This window comes from Panthera leo, chromosome C1 (assembly GCF_018350215.1).
Source record: "Panthera leo isolate Ple1 chromosome C1, P.leo_Ple1_pat1.1, whole genome shotgun sequence".
NCBI lineage: Eukaryota > Metazoa > Chordata > Mammalia > Carnivora > Felidae > Panthera > Panthera leo.
The window spans coordinates 85,192,984-85,209,385 of record NC_056686.1 but is presented as its reverse complement, the minus strand read 5'-3'; the positions used below and the strand labels follow the sequence as shown (position 1 = coordinate 85,209,385).

At 44.4% G+C, this 16,402-nt stretch overlaps 1 protein-coding gene across 5 annotated transcripts in view; it reads right to left on the bottom strand.

Annotated features, from left to right (window-relative positions):
- CDC14A (cell division cycle 14A) overlaps window positions 1–15,819 on the bottom strand; it is a 184,970-nt gene extending 169,151 nt beyond the window's left edge. For 3 of the 5 annotated variants that reach the window (XM_042953050.1, XM_042953047.1, XM_042953049.1), the window contains exons 1-2: window positions 15,711–15,819; window positions 13,672–13,762 (exon numbers count right to left, since the gene is read on the bottom strand). In XM_042953050.1, the coding sequence (XP_042808984.1) occupies window positions 13,672–13,762; window positions 15,711–15,804 (185 nt within the window). In that variant the 5' untranslated portion in view covers window positions 15,805–15,819. Of the gene's footprint in view, window positions 1–11,310; window positions 11,630–13,671; window positions 13,763–14,589; window positions 15,161–15,710 lie in introns of those variants that run through there. The other 2 variants (XM_042953048.1, XM_042953051.1) reach the window with 2 other exon arrangements.
- Between the last annotated feature and the right edge of the window lie 583 nt (window positions 15,820–16,402).

Sequence of the window (16,402 nt, the reverse complement as noted above, 5' to 3'; positions counted from 1 at the left end):
TTCCTATTTGGGGAGGAAAGAAATTAAAAGAATTGGGAGTCCTGCAAGTGGGGAGGGCCATCTCCTTCTGAAGAGGACAAAGAAATGGGAGCCCAAGGATCAGAGCAAATGTAACCAGGGTCATCCACTACCCACAGGGTCACCCAGTACCCACAGGTCACCTAGCACCCATAGTGCTGGTCCTACAGACTTGAAGGGAAAAACAAGTTGGACCTAGAAGCCTTTTTGTTATACCCAAAATGTCTAGCTCTTCTCATAAGATTTATGAAGTTTATGACATATCATTATTTTGTGTTTGGTTTTTCAAACAAACTTTAAGTGGGCCCATTCCCAGAGGAACCATTGCTTAAAGCACTCTTGTACCTTATTCTACATATAAGAACTTTCATCTAAAAATTTTCAACTCCTCAGCAAAAAGATGAGCTATATTCCAAGCAACACACATTCATTCAATACAATTTATAAGCACCTACTCTGAGCAAGGCACTATAAGTTAGCACATTAATCAGAGTGCTGACAATACAAAAAAAAAGGGGGGGTTTTACCTGCTTTATAAATAAAGGAAAAATTCTATAAGGTCATTTTAAGGCATACCAACTCATGAATTTTTTACCAGTGTTGCTGACAGTTTTTATCTATTCATTCATTCACTCACTCAAATATTTACTGAAAGCCTGCTGACTGCCATTCCTTACTCAAAAGGTGCTCACCACCTAATGAGAAGACAAGTAAATATGTTATCTCAGTGTGATAAATGCTAAGTAGCAATACCCTTCAAAGCACAGTGAGATTCTATGTGTGTGTGTGCATATAAATTTTTGGTGACATTAATCAGCTAATACCTTCCCTATCTCTGGAATATTATCCACACTCCTCCTTTCAGATGATAAAGCTCCTATACATGGCTGAAACCCCTAATAATCAAATTTCAAAAAGGCTTCAATTGATCAGCAAACAATCTAAGATCAAAGTATAGTCCGAAGCTCTTACAAGCTCAAGGCTTATGCTCAAGCCCTTGTAGCATAACAAACCACAGTCACATTGATGTTGTCTGCCTGGGAAGAGAGTCGGCACATGGAAGAAGTTCCCCAGCCCCATTCAGTCAAATAGAGTCTGACAGAAAACTAAAGACCACATTGGGAAGCAAAGGGTTCTAGTCCCCACCGGATCACTCAATGCCCCTGGGCTGGTGCCTTAGCCTCTCTGGGACTCCACATCTTCATCTATCAGATAAAGCTGCTGAAGTAAGACTTCTAAAGCTCTTTCCAATATCATATCATATCATATATCCAATTTCCAGCCATTATAGACTATAATATATATTGTAATATATATTATGTGTATATATGTGTGTATATATACATTTACATGTATATAAAATAGAGTCTAAAGAGTCTAAGACTCTAGTTATACATATCGGACAAACCCATTCAACAGTTCACATGTTTCCCAAGGGCTAGTCACCCTATTTGATACATTCTGCCCTCTCAGGGTGTTGATTCTGGGTACAAAGGCATTTCCCTCAGAATATCCCCTCCAGGAAGGGGAAGAACCTTACAGCCTTCTCCTTGAAATTCACTATGCTTTCTGCACAGCTGGGGAACAAACCCACAGACCAGAAAGTGGCTTCATACGGTAGGAAGCTTGATCTCATTACCCTTTACTGATCTGCGTGAAGTTTGACATTTGTTGAGATGACAAAGTAAGGAGAGAACCCCAATATCCACTCTGACTCCTGTTCTTTGGTACATTAGTTTAGGTTTTTAGGAAAGACCAGGTACACAACACCGGAAGTATGAGGAAGCGTCCTCCACTTTGTACCTTCTTAACCTGGGGTGAATAGCAAGGCCCTGCTGCTGCTATAAAATGGGTTAGTGCTGCAACTTTGCCTTAAAGCCAAACAACAGACTAGATGGTATCAAGGAACCTTCCAGCATCAGAGTCTGTCATTCTGTGACTTCCCTCTTTGGAGCAAGTCAATGAATGAAAACCCCCTTTGAGACTCACAGGAATGAAAACAATACATTTCTTCAGGAATGCATGGCTAAAATTAAAATTCACTCCCACAGAAACATTCTCAAGCAGTATAAATTAACCCCTTTATTCAATGGCAGGTATTAAAGGCAAGAGGACTATGAGGACAGTATCCTTGTGGCTTTGGTAGAAAACAGAAGGATGACTGATGTCCTGTACATAAAAGACTAACCTTCCTCACATTTCATAAAGCAAATAAGGCCTCGAAAAGGAAAATAATTACTCTAAAATCCAGTGATGATCATATTACCTCTCTAAGCTCTTGGAATTAAAAGCAAAACTCGCACACTTGCCTGTGAGGCCCAGGGTGGTGCAGCCCCTACCTATCTCTCTTTGGGGCTTCATTTCCCTCATTTTATTACTGGTAAGCTCCAGCCAAGCTATTTCTTTTAGTTCCTGCCTCAGACTTTACCACATCACCCTCCCAGACCTAGTTAACATCTACCTACCTTTTAGGTATCAGCTCTAGTCACACTTCGTCAGGGGCTTCTTCCCTGATCCCTCTCCCATGCCCACCTCTTAATATTTGATTAATATCCTCCCTACCCATCCCCCCACCCCGGACTATAAGCTCCATGAACACAGGGCTGCGTTCAAATGTGCTCGTTGTTATATCCCTAGCACCTGGCACACAGATGGCTGAGTAATGAATGAAAGATTGAGACGTGGTTGCTTCATCTGCAAAAAGTACTGCCTGTTACAATTTAACCCTTCTAAACTGTACACCAGGTTCATGTGGGGAGAGATACCAGATATCACATTGTACTAGCTTTGGGTGCACACTAAGACCAATTAGACAAAATTGACAAAAATGACCTAAGAAGGAAGGGCAGTAATGGGGACAGAGAATAGCAAGATGACCCGCCTGTCTAGTGCAGGGTAAGGTCAGGAACCCAGCCCTACCGTCTCCCCTTCACCTTGTATCTTTATTACCGGCTTATTCCCAGGGCAGCCCCCTCCAGAAGTAACCCCCAATCTAAAAGACTCACTCCCACTATACATCAGCCCAATTCCTTTTTTCTTAGGAGCCCCTTCAATTCTGAGAGTTTGCCATGTTAAAATCATCTTAAGCCTTTACTTCTGGGTTTTCCAGAGCTGCAGGCAATCTGCTGTAGGGCTTGTGGAACAAGACACAATGTTTGACAGTAGTGAGGGTCTTAGCAGAACAGGAGAGGCAATATTTTTATATTTTACAAGCCCACCGTTACAGCTCCCTAGAAGAGACCTTTTTAAACCTTTTTATCTCACAGTTAGAAACAAAAAATGTTTTTAATGTTTCAGATTAATTCAGCTGCAAAGAACCAATAATCAACTACCAGGACTCATGTAAATGCTGTATTAATACCAGACCCTCTTAAAAGATAGAGAATTGTACAGAATAAGACATCAGTTATCCAAGAATCTCAAATTCAGAAATCTCAATCTGGAATAAAAATGAGAATCACAGTGGGACACCTGGGTGGCTCAGTAGGTTAAGCATCTGACTTGGCCCAGGTCATGATCTCACAGCTTGTGGGTTCAAGCCCTGTGTCAGGCTCTGTGCTGACAGCTCAGAACCTGGATCCTGCTTCAGATTCTGTGTCTCCCTCTCTCTCTGTCCCTCCCCCATTCCTGCTCTGTTTCTCTTGCTCTCAAAGTAAATAGTAAACATTAAACAAGTTAAGGGATGCCTGGGTGGCTCAGTAGGTTAAGCATCTGACTTGGCTCAGGTCATGATCTCATGTTTTGTGAGTTCAAGCCCCATGTCAGGCTCTGTGCTGACAGCTCAGAGCCTGGAGCCTGCCTCAGATTGTGTCTCCCTCTCTCTCTGCCCTTCCCCTGCTTGTGCTGTCTGTCTGTCTCTCTGTCTGTCTCTCTCTCTTGCTTTCTCAAAAATAAACCAAGATTTAAAAAAAAATGAGAATCGCAAGTAAGCCAAAAACAAAGTCATGTTGTTTCTTCTAAAGCCTGCCACAAAATCCAGGCCCTTTAGCTGCATTTATAAGAGAGTCCCATTCTCATGCTGAGTCTAGTTAGTCTTATTTTGTAGCAAAGGCTAATAAAATGTGATGTCTGGTTTCCATGCACATAGTATATTAGACTCATCAGACGGATCATAGAGAGGAGGCGGCTATTAGAGGCTGGTACATTGACGGTAATGCCAAAAGCAGCACCTAAAACATACTCAACTCATAGCAGTTAGTCACCAATAAAAACTGAATAAATTAAAAACACTAAAAGACACAAGATGTTTAGCAAACAGGCACCATCTGCTACATAAGCAGAGAGCCCTTGATTCCTTAGGAGTGGCTAGAACCATCCCTGAATTATGGTGAAACTGTACAACCAATGTACTTATAATAATACAGTCTGAGTACTGCAGAAAAAAAAGCAAACTCAAAAGCAATAAACTCTTCAAGAAGAAGAAAATGCAGATTCATCTTAGAAAAGTTCCACAAATTAAGTTGAAAAAAAAATTAAAAAAAAAAAAAAAATAAGGGGCGCCTGGGTGGCGCAGTCGGTTAAGCGTCCGACTTCAGCCAGGTCACGATCTCGCGGTCCGTGAGTTCGAGCCCCGCGTCAGGCTCTGGGCTGATGGCTCGGAGCCTGGAGCCTGTTTCCGATTCTGTGTCTCCCTCTCTTTCTGCCCCTCCCCCGTTCATGCTCTGTCTCTCTCTGTCCCAAAAATAAATAAAAAACGTTGAAAAAAAAATTTTAAAAAAAAGAAAAGTTCCACAAATTACAAAACTGCTTTCATATTTCAAGATGTGATTTCCCAACTCTTTGTAGGAGCTGCCTCACTAGAATGCCACATTCCCAGAAAAAACTGGATAAATGCCTTACTAGCGTATATCCACCAAGGAGAATAAAGGTGAAATAAACCATCTTTTCTGGTTCTCCAAATGAAAATTAAATTTTATAACAAAAGAACAGGTCCAAACTAGTAAATTCTCCACTTCATCAATTGGATGTGAACATCTTTAAGACCAAAATAGTAAATGTATAAATTAGTAAGTGAAACATTTTATTCAAAAACTATAGTTCACACAAACTGTTTCCTATAAAGGAATTCACTGTCAATGACAAAGAAAAATTGTGACCATTTACAAGATGTTTTCAAGTTGTGAGGACTGAGAACAGTACATGCTTTCAATAAATAAAGTGATATTTTTGATGGTTCTCATTCAACATCTGATTCTTTGGTGGTCCTGGAAGTATTTGGATGATTAGCAAAACCAAAGTTTTTTTAGGTAAATTGAAACTAAAGCATGTTTTTTTAAAGAAACAATAAATTTGACATTTACCCGTAGAAATCCCAATTTAAATCAGTGAGCCAGAAAGGAACTTAAGATCAGTGTCCCACCCAACTTCTCAGTTTTTAAACAAGTAAATACCTAAATATCCCAGGCAGGCATTGTCTATTTTCTCCTTAAAGATCACAAAAGACAAAGACTCCTCTTTTACTTTCATTATTAACTCCCCTTCTTACTTCCTTTGCCCATCCCCAAAATAAAACCAAGCAATAAAAAAAGTAACCCTTCCTTCCAATTTACACACATTCTACTTTAAGGTGCCACTTTCTCCCAGTCACCCAAGCTAGGGACCTTGAACCTACCCTTCAGTTCCTCACCACCCCCTCCCCACCTCCCAACGTGGTCAATCCCAAATACGCTCAATCCATCCTTTCTAGCCTCTTCCTCCATCTGGCCTTTCTGTTCCCATTGTTACCGCCCTAATCCAATCCTGCCACAGCTTAAACAGAGCCATCCCCCCCACACACACACCCCCACCCCACCCCTCCGCCTCCCAGCCTAAAGCAGAGCTCTAATCAGTCTTTCTGCCATTCTACAGCACAACCTAGATCCCGTCCCCACTATGTGTCCAGCCTCACCTGGGACCTCTCTGCATTCAAATATTTCATGTCACCTAATGGAATATTGCCAACTCCAAATACTGGAAATCTCTTCTTTCTCTCTTTTCCTTCCTCTTTCACTCACTCATTCATTCATTCATTCAGCTAAAATTTCATGAGCACCACCTCCATGTCAGGCATTGTGCGGGGTGTAGGGATACAATGAAAGCAAAAACAGATAGTACTTGTCCTCACAGAGATGATAACATACACTCTTTGCTCTTACACACCCTTCAAGAGCTAGTTCAAATATCACTCTGTGTAGTCTTTATCACCCCGGGCAGTAATAACCTCTTCGTTTCTTGGATTCCTAACACATACCTTTGCAGCTTTTGTCATATATCGCCCTTCACAGTATTTGTTCCGACTGCCTTCTGTACGTATTTGTCTATCCTCGAAGCATTAGCACAGCGCTCTGCACCAAAATCTATCCCATCTAAATGTTTCTCCTCCAGCAATTTTCAACCACCTCTAAGTCTTAAGTCCCGCTTTTTTCACTTCCTGTGAAAATGTGTCAAGGGTCTTTTTTCTTTTTCTTTTTGCTTTTGTTAAGCACAAAGGTGCATTAAGCTCTGGGTTAGTAAAAGTCATTTGCTTTCGGCTTTGGAATGTGTTTATGAACTTACAACTGAAAACATCTGATGTCTTAGGAATCTACTTCAAACAAAATAATGAAGCCGCCCCACGGTGACTTGGCATAGTCAGAACTTGGACGGCCAACTGCTCCCCATTGGACTCTCTCCTACAGCCCGGCTATTTGGATCCATGTGTCAGGCAGCCTGATTAAGACCAGCCCTGTTAGTTTTAACTGAATCCTTAGCACCGTAGTTAAATTTTATGTTTCTGTCAGGCTTATCTCAAACAAATTGAAAGAACTAAAAAATAATGTGTCCTTATGAAGATTAGAGACAGACTACCCATTGTGAATGCCTAATGGGTCCAAAACAGCAAGTATTTAAATAAATCTATACCTAGAAAGTGAAATTTGGCTCTGGTATGTCACTGAATTTAAAATTGGCTGGTTAGTGTATACAGATTTGTGCATTTCCTCATCACATATACTATGTAGTACTGTTGGTTAAAATACACAAATACACACACACTTAAAAGGCATGTGTTCAAAACAGAGGAAGAAAAAAGTGGCCCTGAAAAAATACTGGGTAATTTTTGCAAGGTTAGGACATAAGAAAGGAGAAAGGGAGAAGGAAGTGTAAACCCACTGTCTTTCAAAAGCTACAAAGTTTTCTGAGTTTTAAGAGAATTCTATGCACAAATTTATATCTTTTTTTTTTTTTTTTTTTAACGTTTTTTATTTATTTTTGGGACAGAGAGAGACAGAGCATGAACGGGGGAGGGGCAGAGAGAGAGGGAGACACAGAATCGGAAACAGGCTCCAGGCTCCGAGCCATCAGCCCAGAGCCCGACGCGGGGCTCGACGCGGGGCTCGACGCGGGGCTCGAACTCACGGACCGCGAGATCGTGACCTGGCTGAAGTCGGCCGCTTAACCAACTGCGCCACCCAGGCGCCCCGCACAAATTTATATCTTAAGTTACACTACTTAAGCAGCAAGAACATTTCACTGTACAGCCTGCAAAAGAAGTTTTCATAAGCTTATGAAAACTGGACTGCTTTTGTTTCATCCATCCTATTAATACATAATGATAATTAGCTCAATTTATTCCTTCCCTCTCTCTCTCTCTCTGGCAGTCCACCGAAAGGAGAAAAAGCAAAATTACACCCACAAAGTGGGAAAAAACACTTTAATTACCACCACACATTCCCAGATATAACCTGGACATAAAGTTGGTACACGCACTGTCGGTGGCACTTTCTTACCAAAGCCATTCCCCACTCAAGTCAGAAGGGCCAAGTGTGTGGGGCAGGGGTGTAGAGCTGGTACTGCACCCTCCCCACCAGCCTCGGGCTCAAGACAACTGGGAACCTGCTGGGAGCATAACAGCATGAACTCCAAAGCCAACTACCTATGGCTTGAATCCCAGCTCAGCAACTTTACTAGCTCAGTGACCTTTGGCTCTGCTTACCCGACCTGAGCCTCAGCTTCCTCATCTGTAAAGTAGTGATAATAATAGCACCCGACTCCTAGGTGCTGGCCCAGGTCTATAAATGTAGGCTGTTATTATGATTTTATTTTTATTCCCATGGGGGAATGTGTCTCCAAATTCAACTATATCTTCTCTTCTGTCAATATCATAGCAATTTACAATGACAGCTGGGGTACCAAATGATGGCCCTAAGACTCTATATGATCATATGTGTGTGAACGTGTGCATGTCCATAAATGGCATTAGTCTTTCCATTAAATTAGCCTACTTGCTACATATTAAATTTAAAATAAAATTTGAAAACCAAAAGGGTTTCTTCTCACCTAAAAACTCCAGTCCCACAAATATTTCCAGGCAAGGGAAGTTTTTCTGTATTTCTCTCAAAGATGTCCTAGGTTCACATTCTGACTCAAACCTATTTTACAGACTATCAAAGAAATCATTCTTCTATACGTGATTTATCCAAAAATTCCTGGTTGCATTAATACAAGAGTGTTTTAATAAAGTTTAAGTGAAAACTGAACATTTTAAATTATTTAAATCTTCAGTTTAGCTAATTAGTCCTCATTAGAGGCTGTTCATTCTTCCATGCAAAACCATTTGGTGAAATGCTTCGAGTCACTTCAGACACTGCTTAATATTCAGTCCCCAGAGTATGTCCATGAAAATTCTCTCCTGCATTCTCAACACCTTTCCTTTGTAAACATAAGGAGAGAAGAAATGAAAATGGACAAGGCTAAAAATAAACACCCTCTCCACCACCCTTCATAGCAAACTGGCTTTCTATGCATTAACATCCAACCCTATACCCATCATCACAGTCAGGAGGGGCATGCAAAGGTTATAACAATTAACATACTTCATTTTTCTAACTTTTGAGCCAAAAAAACTTGAGCCAAGTTATAAAAAAGTAAGCCTCTATTTGGATTACAGGGCCCAATTCCAAAACTAAAGAATTAGCCTTTCTGGAGAGTTGTGTATTATTTGTACCTTAATCAAATACAGATAAATCTTTGAAAGGCTCTCTTTTTATTGGGCTACTTTTGTGCCACAAGTGTGTTAGTTCATGCTCTAATTTTTATTCTCATCTGTGAAATCCTAACCCAAGGACAAATGTATGGCTTTCTTATCAACCACATTTTACTAAAACTGCTCAAGCCTTTATATTAATGTGATAAATTCTGTTTTAAGATCAAGCAGAAAATTCAGACCCTCATTTCTAATAAACAGCCACACATCATGAGGCCACTTTGTTAAATTTTCTCCACCAGCTTCTCAGAAGGTTGCCATTTCAATCATGGAGTGCTATCATCCTCTTAGAACTAACTAAACACCTGCACAAAACACAGCTGCGTCCAGAGTACCTACAGCCTAATGTTTAAAGAGACTACTTACTGATTCATAAATAATAGTTGCATTTTCAAGGTGATAATTTATCCAGAAAGGCAGCATTTCATTTATACATTCAACAAATAAGTACAGAGTTACAAGGTTGAGCAAGGCCTGTGTGACAGTGCATATAAACATACTCCTCTCCTTAGAGACATGTACATTATGATATGATAGTCAAGATTTTTCCCACCACAAGACTTCCTCCATAGACAGAACAGAGGTTACTACACATTCTTCTAGGGGCTTTGCAATCTCTCTCATTCTACACATCCTAAAGAAGTAGAGCTGACAAGATGGATTCCCAGGCTTCTGTCCCTCCTCCCTTTCTTCTCTCTCTCCAGTGTTTGTCCACCTCTGTTTATTTCCTCCTCCTTCCCCTGCTTCCTCTTCCTGGCCCTGCCTGTGAAATACAGACCTTAATATCTTCTCTTTCTCCCCCAAAATCACATCATTCTCACAGTTTTATCATCTCTTTTGGAAAAAAATCCCCAAGTTTAAGAACTTCAAGTCTATGTGGTATCTCTTAAATTCCTGGGGCGCCTGGGTGGCTCAGTCGGTTAAGCGTCCAACTTCGGCTCAGGTCATGATCTCCCGGTCTGTGAGTTCAAGCCCCACGTCGGGCTCTGTGCTGACAGCTCAGAGCCTGGAGCCTGCTTCAGATTCTGTGTCTCCCTCTCTCTCTGACCCTCCCCCGTTCATGCTCTGTCTCTCTCTGTCTCAAAAATAAATAAACATTAAAAAAAAAAAAATTCCTTAAATTCAACCTGACCAAAATGGAATGCCTGATCTCCCCACTAAAGCCGATTCTTCTGCCCTACTTCTTGTTCAGTTAATGGTCCCAGCAGGCTCACCAGGACCCAGGCTGTCTTAAGGCCTTCTTCACCTCCTCCTTTTCCTCAGCACCCCCCAACCCACCCACCTGATCTACTGCCAGTCACATGGATTCAGATCCCTTCTTTCTATCACCATTGCTACCAATCCTCACCTAGGCACTTATTTCTTCCCCTTGAACATTCCAGAATTTTTCTAAGTGGGCTTCTACTTCCACCCTAACTCGTTTTAAGGATGCTATCCTATTAACTTTTTTTTTTTATTCTTTTAATGTTTATTTATTTTTGAGAGAGAAGAGACAGACAGAGTGCGAGCAGGAGAGGGACAGAGAGAGGGGGAGACACAGAATCTGAAGCAAGCTCCAGGCTCTGAGTTGTCAGCACAGAGCCCAATGCAGGGTTCAAACTCACGAAGGGTGAGATCATGACCTGAGCCAAAGTCAGACACTTAACCGACTGAGCCCCCAGGCGCCCCAATCCTACTAACTTTTTGAGAGAAGACAGATGTACTCCAGAACCAGAGGGCTCAGTTTCAAATTCCAGCTCTGCTATATCTTAACTCTGTGACCTTGGGCAAGTTCCCTAACCTCTCTGTACGCTACTTTCATCATCTCTGCACGCTAAGGATAATAGTACCAGCCTCACAGAATTGTTGTGAAAATAAAATGAATTAATAATTAAGCATTGTGGGGCACCTAGAACAGCAACTAGCATGCATTTAAACACTCAATAAATGTTTACCACTATTTGCAATTAGCCCAGATCCAGTTATACCATGGACTGCCCCAAAACCCACAGAAGGGTCCAATGGTATACAAGGAAACTGCAGATCCCCACCCTGGCATTCAATCTGCACCCCACTGACCTTTTGACTTCATACTGCACACCCCCCTTGGACCTGCATACACACCAGGCTAATTGGGGGCTTCCTATTCCCTGAATCCATTCCGGAGCCTCCTTCCTCATCCTTGCTGTTCTTGCTTCTGGGATCTCTCCTCTCACATCTCTGCCAGATAAAACTCTGTCTGTTCTTCAAACCAATTGTAACTCCTCCTCCACGAAGCCTTTTCTAAACACGGCAATCAAATGTGCTCTCACCTGCCTGGGAACTCTTCTTAGTACAGGGGCTATGTCAACCTAAAGTCAGTTCTCTTTCTATCCCTTTGACTGCACCGCTGTCATCCTCCCTACAGGCGTGCGGCTCCTCGAAGGTATTATGTGCATCCATCGCCACTGTATCCTCTCCAGCATCTAGCATGTGTAATAGGTTGGGATAACAAAAAAAGATGGAATGATGGCTAATCAGAACCACAGCCACTGCACTGGCACAGTAGCTGGGCACGTCCAAACTGAAAGAGGTATATGCTCTGCCCAGGCCGGAATCCTCTTTATAGTTTCAAATGACATCAAAACTCACAACATAATTAGGATGGTCTCTCCAGCAAGTCTTTCTTTATAAGACACCGGAAACACAGGAGAATAAATACAAGAGGAATGTGTGGACGCCTGGGTGGCTCAGTCGGCTAAGCGTCCGACTTTGGCTCAGGTCATAATCTCATGGTTTGTGAGTTCGAGCCCCACATTGGGCTCTGTGCTGACAGCTCAGGGCCTGGAGACTGCTTTGGATTCTGTGTCTCCCTTTCTCTCTGCTCCTCCCCTGCTCATGCTCTCTCTCTCTCTCTCTCTCAAAATAAACATCTATCAAAAAAATTGTTTTAAATACAAGAGGAATGTGATTTGTAGCCCTATCCTAAAATACCAACCTTAAAATGCACAAAAAAATGTTCTCCATATATCAATACTACAATCAAAAAACCACTGAGTGCTGCGTTCGGTGGCTACGTGTAATTTTCTGCTAGAACTATACCATTTAGCAATCTCTAAAGAAGCAATTCAGACCTCAATGACTGAAACTTGTTCCATGACATCCGAACAACCTCTGGCCCGTCAGCCACTGCAGAGTGGAACATAATGGCACATACACAGTCCCTACTGTCAGACTCACAAGAGTCAGGTCCCCAAACCTGAAACTCACTAAAAGAAAGCAACAAAAATGCACACTCCCAACAATATAGTGAACACTCAATAAACACTGCTAGCAGTGACATCAGCCAGGTACACGGGGTAGGGTCGGGGGAGCAGGCCACACATTACTCCGTTCCGTCTAGGAGCATGGCTGCAATCTGACACCAGGGATTTAGACCTCCTCCCGGCAGCATTCATATGCAGCAGCAAAGGGCTCTTTCATTCCCACTTTGACTTCAGCCATTCAAGAAGCATCCTGCCCCCAGTACCACTAAGAGAAATGTTCTGAAGACATCAGTTTCAAGAATCCCTATGATGAAGTGACAGTTAAAGATGGTTTGCCCTCAAATAAAAGATACACTCTTCGAAGTCGAGAATACTCTCACTCTTCAAATGCCTTGGTGGTACCCACAAATTAGGCAGAACCGCCAAAATCCCTTTTAACAGGACAAGTCCTAGGAAGCTTATGAGGGTCACTATGGTTCATTTAACTATGTTCATTTAATTGCATGTTTGGTTTAACAACAAGAGAGTAAAGTTAAATGTTTAAGTTAGAAGATATTGGACTACTCTGAAACACCAGCTCTTTTTAATGAGAGCGTAATCAAGTCAATTCAGCCTTCTTATTCCTTATTATCTGTTGCTTTTATTGAACAGAGATTTATCTCTCTTCAATTAAATTTTTATTACCCTTGAAATATTAAGATATCTTTTTCCTGTAAACTATTGGTCTTTCACAAACAACAGTTCCCTATTCTTATTTTACACTCTCAAATCCTAATTCCCATAGAAGAAGCAAAGTAACCAAAGAAAGTAAATCACTCCTATACCACTTCCTCAAAGACAAAGAAAGTACTACTCTGAAGCTTGGAGCAACCAAATAAAATAACTCAGTAATTTCTTGTACAGGTAAAATCTTACTCATGGATATGACTTAGGTACAGCTACCTCCAGCTAAACAGGTCCCATTTTCCAAAAATGAGCCGCAGAAACGAAAACATCCTGAGAGACAACAGAAGCCTTGTGAACTGTAAAGCTGAAGCACCTGTAATACACACGCTTCCCTATACTCTGTGGGTGCTCCATAAATACTGGGTGGCTGATTCACAAGCCAATTAGAGAGTCTGGCAAGGACAGTGTCTCCCTGGTCCTACTCTGGGGAGTGTTAGGTATCTAGGGTTGCAGTTTGTGGTGGCAGTAGGAAGAGCTAATATAGACAGAGGTCTAAAAGGACTGGGGTGTCGACAGGTTCAAATGATGTTAACTTGCTCTGCACCTCTGCTCAGGCATCTGAGTCTTCCGGAAAATGGTATTGTTACTTGCACCATTGGGGGAAACTGAATAAACCTGCCATAGAGGCACATAGTGCTGTTCCCTCACCAAAGAGCCAACAAGCTAAACGGTTGAGGGGGGAAAAAAAAAATAGAAACTTACTTTTCATAGACCAGCTCCTCATCGATGGAGAAATAGTGGGTATTTACTGTGCTTTTTGGTCTATTCCTTAAAGTAGCAAAATATAACCGATCTGAAAGACAAGTTTAAAAGATGGGAGAAAACATATGAGAAGTAGGGAAGCTGAACGGTGGGCAGGGGTGGTGGTACTACAGGAAAGATCAAACTAATAACTGCTACCCATTATTTAAAGATTCTATTAACACGTGGAATTCTTGCAGAAACCTGATCTCTCCCAGAAACCCAGAGACTCAAGAGCACAACAGAGAGGCGAGGAGGGGACCTGACTGAGAGACTCAGCTGGGGCAGTTCCCATATCTCCCCTGTTCCAGGCGAACGGGCCCAGATAGAAGCTGGGGGTACCCATAGAACTGAAGATGCAAGTTTGGTTCAGAAATCTCCAGACCTCAGCCACTGCAGAAGGGGAAGAGAGAGGCGAGCCTGCAGCATCGAAGACTTCAAGAAGAGGAAAGGAGTAAGAGACAGGGAGGTGTGATGCGGGAGCGGGGGGGGGGGGGGGGGGGGGGGGGGCGGGCAGGGAGGGAGTGTCCCGAAAACCGAGCGGGATAAAGGAGACTAAAAAAAAAAATCACCCAGAGCGGGATCCCCACCAGCCCCTGCGTGCAAAAGTCCGGCGGAACCCCGCGCTGTCCCACTACTGGGCAGGGAGGCCATCCGAGGGAGCTGCAGAGGGAACCTGGGACGCAAGAAAGACAGAGAAGCCGGAAGCAGGGGGTCCTCTGGGAGAGGACAGTAGCGAGAGGAGACGAGAGCGCGCGCAGCCGCTGCAGGACACTGGGGACCCCAAGAGAAGCCGGAGGCGGCGGTTGGGACATAGGGCTAGAAGTGAAGAGTTGGGGGTGAGGTAGGGTTGGAGGATGTGGGGCGGCTGCTCCTCACCTTTCATGAACTCGCAAGCCCCGATTAGTTCCCCTGACTCCGCTGCCATCTTAAGCAAGATACGCACGGGGGAGGGCTGGGTCGTGGACAGCTGAGGTCACCCGCCCCCGGGGGCTTCCCCACTGCCCAGGAGCCGGGAAGCTTGCAGTCCCGAACACCAAGCCCGCCGGAGCGAGGCAGCAGGCGCCGAAGGCGGAGGCGGCTGGGGGGTCAGCGCGCCGGGCGCCCCGGGGACATTCCGTGGGGAACCCGAGCCCGCTCCGCGCGGGGCGCACACGCCCCAGGCTGTGGCCGCTCCGATTCGGACCCGGCTGCTGCGGCTGCTCCGCCGCCGCCGCCGCGCCTGGAAAACGCAGACCAGCTCTCACGGCAGGGCAAAGTCTTCCCCCCGCTCCCAAAGTGATCATGGAGGAGGAGACGTCTGCCCCGATCGCGCCCGTGGCTACTCGTGCGGCAGCGGGCAGAACTCCGGTGCCCGCGGGCTGGCAGCAGCTGCTCCGGCTCCTCCTTCGCCACCTCCTTTCAGCAGCAACTCTTCCTCCTCCTCCTCCCCCTAGGTCCGCCCTCAGACCTTCCTCCCCGCCCTCCCCCGGCCCCCTCCACTTTCACGGCTCCGCGGCCATCCCTTAAAGGGACAGCCCCGCTCCTTTCTCGGCGCCGGCCCCGCGCCCCAGTTACCAGGCGGCCCACATGTCACTAGGAGCCAGTTGCTAAGGCTTTGTTGCCGTCCACCAATTGCTGTACAGGAAACGGGGCCCTGGGCCCAGGGGAGCCGGGCGGGGCCTCCAGACTAGAAACTTATGAATGAAACGGTGGAGTAGGGAGTAGGTAGGGAAGGGCGCTTTTGCGGCTTCCCAGGCAAGGATGCGCCGGCCCCCCTTCCTTTTCTGCACTAAGTCTTCTCCCACTCCAGATTTTTCTTCTCTGTCTCTCTTGCGCGCCCCATCACCCACATTCTCTTAAACTCTTGGCGCGAACGCACACACACGCACACACACACTTAAAAGACCTCAGAGCTCCGCGCTCCGCCTCCTATATATAGCAAATCTTTGTAGCAACCCTAGCCCCCTACCCCTGATGGATCTCCACCTTTATAAAAAATAAAATTAAAAAAGCGCTACCTCCTAGCTCAAAAGAACATGTACCGGTTTCCTCTACACATACTGGACTTTGAAATAACCTGTGCTTTGTTCTCACAGGGGAAAACGTTCCCATCCGGTCCCCCACGTCCTCTCATTTGGACTGCCACTGTGGCCGCAAAATCATCACAAATGCCTCACCTTTATCTTGCTCTGGTCGAGGAGGGGGGCGGGGAAGCGAAGCCAGCCGGGGCGGGAGAGGGGTGGAGCGGGGAGGGAACTAGCGACACACGAGAGGGCCACTCGTCCACGGGGGAAATTAACACAAAAGAATCTCTTTACGTCTTAGCTTAAGTGCTGCAGGGAGTGGTTCGTCCCAAAAAGCCCTTGTCTTGTTTCTGTGAGGCTCCTCACACTGTTTGAACAACTTTAATACTGGGTACCCTACAGACGTGCCTAATTAAAGCCTTCGGTATGAAAATGGCGCTACAGATCCACCATCGTAAGAGCATGCGCTCTATGTGGTTTCTCAGAAACTGAAAGGGATTTGCGCCCGCCTTTGGGAGAAAGGGGGCGCACAAGTGAAGAACTGCCGGGCGGACTTTGAAGGAGCGCAGTGAGGCCAGCGAGTAAAACTCAACTCCCTGGTCTTAGACCGTTAATCAGCTTTGCCGATTCTCCAAAAAGCTAAATGGGAACAAAAAATAAATATGAAGTGCTTTTGGAAACCTGAG